Source organism: Lactuca sativa, chromosome 1, assembly GCF_002870075.4.
Source record: "Lactuca sativa cultivar Salinas chromosome 1, Lsat_Salinas_v11, whole genome shotgun sequence".
Taxonomy (NCBI): domain Eukaryota; kingdom Viridiplantae; phylum Streptophyta; class Magnoliopsida; order Asterales; family Asteraceae; genus Lactuca; species Lactuca sativa.
Window position 1 is genome coordinate 212,515,818 of NC_056623.2, and position 6,883 is coordinate 212,522,700.

At 30.7% G+C, this 6,883-nt stretch overlaps 1 protein-coding gene across 1 annotated transcript; it reads right to left on the minus strand.

The window, feature by feature from the left end:
* Positions 1-6,247: 6,247 nt before the first annotated feature.
* LOC111919185 (uncharacterized mitochondrial protein AtMg00820-like) lies at positions 6,248-6,667 on the minus strand. Its single transcript, XM_023914795.1, has one exon. It carries the CDS (start codon positions 6,665-6,667, stop codon positions 6,248-6,250), a length of 420 nt encoding a protein of 139 aa, XP_023770563.1.
* Between the last annotated feature and the right edge of the window lie 216 nt (positions 6,668-6,883).

The window sequence follows — 6,883 nt, forward strand, 5'->3', positions numbered from 1 at the left end:
TAGGTTCCCTAAAATTTAATTAACTACATAAAATTCGATTCATGAAAGTGGTCAATCAAACACAAATAGAATTCAATGATTCTAGTTTAAACGAAAACATAATCACTAGAATAAAATCACCAATCAAACATCAATTCATATCATTCAAGTCAAGCAATCAACATGTTTTGAATAAGAACTAGAAATTAAGGTTTCTTAGCCACACATGGCTAAGAACAAATCAATCAAAAAGAAAGATGGAATTTGAAATGTTTAATGCTTACAAATGGAAATCAGATGTGTTAGCAATGATTAGGTCTTCAGAAAAGCTCGAAGAAATCTCGCCAAAATTGCCCCCAGATCGTCTAAAATTGCTCCAAAACCGTCTGTCTTGTAAAAATGACGTCTTCCATTGTTTTATTAAGTGTTCACGTTCTTGTCATAAGACCATGAGTTTTAGCATGGTCATGCCTTTTTCCCATGTGTTTTTGGCATCACTATTTGTAATGACCATGTGTTTTTGGTATGGCCCATGCTTTTTGCTAAAAGTCCAATAAGTCTTTATTTTTGGCTCCATCTTCATTCTAGCTTCACCACGAGTCATGTCGCTCAAATATAAGATGACAAAGGACAAACACAACCTGTGTCGGTGTGACATGAACCGTGTTTCAAACGTAGTCCATTGCTATGATAATAATGCAACAATGACCCGAGTTATGTCTTCATGTTTTCTTCCATGGCATGACCGGTCCATCTTCTCTTCATGCTCCAAAGCTCCATGCTCCATAATGCCTGTAAAATAAATCAAAAACTAGTGAAGTACCAGACATTCTTAATGAAATATGCTATTGCCCAAGTAATTAACTAAATGCAAGAATTATGAAGTGGAATGCTATGAAATGAAAAAAAAAATAAACATGCAAAATAGGTGCATAAAGTGCACCTATCAACGGTTTAGCTCTTGGCGAGAAAGAAAACAAAGATGAAGGACGGGATTGAATGATTGGGAATTAACAGTAGATAAAGATTTGATTCGTAATGTACTTGGATTATGTTAAGGTGTTTCCTGATTTTGTAGGATTGATTAAAGATTTGGTTAAATCTATAATGCAATTGATAAATGATTTTAAAGTAGATTTCCCGATTTATATGGACGGTTTAGTATAAGGTTGAGAGGTATATATTTGATTCAAATTTGAACTAAAAGCTACAGTCGTATGATTGAAAGGTGGAAAGGTAATTTAAGTTGGAAGGTAAAATGGGTTACAGGTTGTAGTATGAAAGGATTCTTTTATTATATATATATATATATATATATATATATATATATATATATATATATATATATATATTGTATTAAATTTTTATCTAATAAGGAAGTTATTTCTTTTTTACATATATTCAAATATTCAAAATTCATTTGACATGGTCTTGCCTTGGTAGGAATTTGTTTTTCATTGAAACCTTCCTCATAGGGAAGCATAACTATATGTTTTTTTCTTTCCCAAAAAGCATTAGGATGGTCATTACAAATGTTTAAGGAAAATTGGTTTGTTAAAAGTTTAATTTTTTCCTGTAATTTAGGTTGTTCTAACTGTTCATCTATTTGAACCGTCCTAATTTCTTCTTTAAGAAAGTTTATTTGGTTTTTCTTTAAATTTAACTCATTGACCCAAATAGAGTAAGGGTCAGAGACAAAATTTAATATAACAGGTTTATTCTTATAAGATCCTACAATTTTATTTTTATCAATAGTTAGAGGTAATATCATTTCCAAAAAGGGATTTCCTAGAATCATTGTATTACTAGTCATATTTTTAATTATAGTGAAATTAATAGGTATGCAGACATTTTCTGTACAAATTTTTGCGTCTGTTAGTTTATATCTAATATCTAATTTGGAACCTGATACTTCTCTTAAGGTATGTGTCGATTTTTGAAAATATTTCGTAGGTATTAATCCTTCTCTTATGCAATTTAGATCTGCTCCGCTGTCTATTAGGGCAACAAAATTCCTTTGATAATTGTAAGTAATAAATAGATTAATTGTAACATGCCATTTTCTAGATATTACTAGTTCCATTGATTGAAGAAAATTATTATCAGTATTATTGCTAGCACGAGCATCCTGGTTATTTTGTAGTTTTTCTAATTTATTAATTCTTTGATTGTTTATTAATTGATCATTTTTTATTTTGGATATATCCTGTTTTAAAGATTGAATTTCATCTTGTAAGTCCTGTACTGTAGGTATATTAGTAGAATTTTTATTTCTTCTTTCTCTTAACATATTATGTACATTTTTAATTGAATAAATCCCTTCTTCTTTTATATTATGTTCCTTGGTATTTAAATTGTCTAGTATTTTTTGCCTTATTTCTGGATCATTAACTTCTTTTAATAAGTCTGTAATATCATTACTAATTACATTTATGGTTAAATATTCTTTAAATTGAGATTGGATTAGATATAATTGATGATCCATGTTACATGAACATTGTTCTAGATTATCACAATTACATTCAATTTCTTCAGAATCTGAATCATAATTAGAATCATAATTTGTCATGTTGATATCAGAATTATTGTCTGAGATTTCCTCGCCGTCTGACGAATTATCTATCAGGACCATAACGGGATATGAGTAAGTTATTTAAAATTTTTTTAATATCAAGGAAAATTTTAAAATATTTAAAAGAGTCAGGCGGGCTAGGCGAGTCAATGAGTAAAACGCCCTAAAATAACACTGTGGTTATAAAAGCAGGGCTAAAACACGACTTTGCCTTTTTCTCCAGACTCTTTTGTTTTTTTCTTTCCTAAAAAGCATTAGGATGGTCATTACAAATGTTTAAGGAAAATTGGTTTGTTAAAAGTTTAATTTTTTCCTGTAATTTAGGTTGTTCTAACTGTTCATCTATTTGAACCGTCCTAATTTCTTCTTTAAGAAAGTTTATTTGGTTTTTCTTTAAATTTAACTCATTGACCCAGATAGAGTAAGGGTCAGAGACAAAATTTAATATAACAGGTTTATTCTTATAAGATCCTACAATTTTATTTTTATCAATAGTTAGAGGTAATATCATTTCCAAAAAGGGATTTCCTAGAATCATTGTATTACTAGTCATATTTTTAATTATAGTGAAATTAATAGGTATGCAGACATTTTCTGTACAAATTTTTGCGTCTGTTAGTTTATATCTAATATCTAATTTGGAACCTGATACTTCTCTTAACGTATGTGTCGATTTTTGAAAATATTTCGTAGGTATTAATCCTTCTCTTATATATATATATATATATATATATATATATATATATATATATATATATATATATATATATATATATATATATATATATATATATATATATATATATATATATATATATATATAATCAAATTTCATTAATAAATTTTATTGGTTAACTTAATAAAAAAAAAACTATTTTTTTATATTCTTCTTTTTAATTAACCAACAAAAATTCTAAATTCATTTCACAATATTAACCACATTGAATTTATTGAATTGACACCCTCACATATATAGAAAAGAACGTAAATTTTTAGATAATTAACAAACAAAAGTTATTAAGAAAAATTATATTGAAGGGGGAAAAACCAAAAACTCATAAACATGAAATCAAAACAAAATTACATTTATGTAAAAATATTTTATATTTTATTTTTATGAGTTTGTGTCATTTCCACCCATTAACTTTTTAAAATGCTACTTTGACCCCTTCATTTAGAATTTTTTAAAATGTTATTTCCACTCTTCATTTTCTAAACTTTCGTGTTTATGACTCGTAATATATATAATTTGATTTTTTTTAATAACTTTCGTTCGTTAAACTAAAATAATTATTTTTTACGTGCTTATTTTCATATATGTGTCCGTACAAATTTAAGGTAGTTAAAGTTTGGACGTGAATTTAGAACTTTCGTTCGTTGCTTTTATTTTTTCAAATTACTTAATTATTTTTACAGGTCATGGTTTAAGTTCGAGTTTGTTCATGTTCAACTTAATTGTTTGTTAGGTTTTTGTGGTTATATATATATATATATATATATATATATATATATATATATATATATATATATATATATATATATATATATATATATATATATATATATATATACTTGTCGTACGTATTAGTCGCGTCAGATATATTAACATTCATTCCTCGACTTTAAAAAACTAAATTTTTATGTATTTATTTTCATGTATGTGTCGGTATAAATTTAAAGGGTTAACTGTTTTGACATATTCAAAGTAAATTTAGTACTTTTGTTCATTATTTTCTTTTTTTCAAAAAAAAAAAACTTACTTTTTAAGTTTCGGTTTAAATTTGAGTTTGTCTACATTTCTATGCAATTTTTTTTTCGTTAGTAATTTTATGGTCGTTTTCTTACGGATGATTTGTGTCTCATATAATAACTTTCATTTATTAATGTAAAAATAAAACGTATTATTTTCAAGTTTGTATGTATTTCAACGTAACTTTTGTTTATGTTTTTGTTCTTAATTTTATATATATTTCTAAAATATAAGTCGTGTCACATTCGTTCATTATATTAACAAAAACTAAAAAAATAAAAATAAATAAATAAAACTAAATTTGTATATGCTTATTTTTTTGTATGTTTTGGTATAACTCACTGTGGTAATGTTTCGACGTATTCAACGTAAATTTAGAAATTTCATTCATTGATTTTTTATTTATAAAAGAAAAGCTTAGTTGCTTCTTTAAGTACGTGTTGGTATAAGTTCAGGTTTGTCTATGGTACGTAATTTTTTTTTTTATATTTATGACATAATTTTTTTTATGTTTTCGATATCGAACCATAGACGAACTCGAATTTATACAGATACTAATAATCTTGGTAAAAAATATTGTATTATGTATATGACCGATAGATTACATAGGATATATATAAACTACATAATTACACTTTGTATCCTTCTAATTCTAGTCTATATCATAACTGTCTATTATCCCCCCGCAAGCTAAGGCCGGGTAACAACCTGTAGCTTGGACCGTAAGTCAACAAATCGCTGAGAGGATAAAGGCTTTGTAAGGATGTCTGCAATCTGATCATATGTGGAAATAAATTGTACATAAAGTTTGTCGGCAGCTACTTTTTCTCTAACAAAATGAAAATCAACTTCAACATGTTTTGTACGAGCATGAAAGACAGAATTTGCTGATAAGTATGTGGCACCCAAGTTCTCACACCACAAAATTGGGACCGATGGCATAGAGACCTTGAGTTCTCTAAGAAGACCTTCAAGCCAAGTAAGTTCAGCTACAGTGTCAGCTAATGCTTTGTATTCTGATTCTGTTGATGAGCGCGATACGGTTCGTTGTTTCCTAGCTGACCAAGAGATGAGATTATTCCCAAGATATATGGCATAGCCCCCGGTGGATCGACGGTCATCAGGACAACCAGCCCAATCGGCATCCGAGAAGGCAGTTAAGAAGGATGCATGAGAGTCAGTGTAGGCATGAAGAATCGATCCAGAATCATGTTGAATGAGAATACCATGATCTGATGTACCCTGAAGATAGCGTAGTATTCGTTTCACAGCAGACCAATGATTTTCAGTGGGAGAGTGCATGAACTGGCAGACTTTGTTAACAGCAAAGGTGATGTCAGGACGAGACAAGGTGATATACTGAAGAGCAGCAACAAGTTGGCGATATTTTACTGGATCGTCAAATAAAGGGCTATCACCAATAGATAAATTATTTGTGGTAGTAATCGGAGAGGGTACCGTCTTCGCATGTGAAAGATTCGCCCGATGAAGCAGTTCCAAGATATATTTCTTTTGAGAGAGAATGATATCCTGGTTCTTTCTACTCACCTCAATGCCCAAAAAATATGAAAGGGGACCTAAATCTAGAATCGCAAATGTGTGACTGAGATTCTTGATGATCTGCTCAATAGCACTAGAGTTGTTACCTTTGAGAATGATATCATCGACATACACCAACATGTATAAAAGAGTGCCCTTAGAGGAAAAATAAAAAGAGAGGGATCAGTTTTGGATCCTCTAAAACCAAGAGCTTGTAAAGCTTTGGTTAATCGATGAAACCATGCACGAGGCGCTTGTTTTAGACCATAGAGAGATTTGTGTAGTAGACATAGATGATTAGGTTTTGTGGGATGAACAAAACCTGGTGGTTGACATAAATAAACGGTCTCATTGAGCTCACCATGTAAGAAGGCATTTTGAACATCTAGTTGGTGAAGCGTCCATTTCTATGTGACAGCAAGAGAAAGAACGGTGCGAATAGTTGTAGATTTCACAACAGGACTAAATGTTTCATAGTAATCAATACCATGTTGTTGCTTAAACCCCTTGGCCACTAAACGTGCTTTGTAATGAATGATCTTACCATTCTGATCCTTTTTAAGTTTGTACACCCATTTACAGTCAGCCACATTCGTATCGGGAACTAACGGAACAAGAGACCAGGTGTTATTTCGTATGAGGGCAGCATATTCTTCAACCATGGCAGCTCGCCACTGGGGTGATTTGTTGGCATTGGCAAAGGTGGTGGGCTCAAAATCAGAAGAGCTTGTAGAGACAACATAGGCAAACGGGTCATAAGGGACCCGTGGTTTTTTGTTCTGTCGAAGGTGGGATGGTCGGACACGAGTGGATGGCTTGGGCTGCATAGAAACAGGAATGGTGGATTAGACAGAAGGTGGTGAAGTTGGTTCGGTAGTGGAGGTTGGTTCGTTGTTGAGAACCATAGAATGGGAGGAGCTGGTGGAGGGAGTTTCGTTGAGTATAATAGGATGTGTAGGTGGTGTGGCAGTATTAATGGGGTTATCGGAAGATGGAATAATGGTAGGGTAACTAGAGATGTATGGATCAGGAGAAGGAGTGGT

Bases quoted from the DNA above. Each gene is read 5' to 3' on its own strand.
- LOC111919185 (XM_023914795.1), bottom strand. From the start codon at position 6,667: ATGCAGCCCAAGCCATCCACTCGTGTCCGACCATCCCACCTTCGACAG.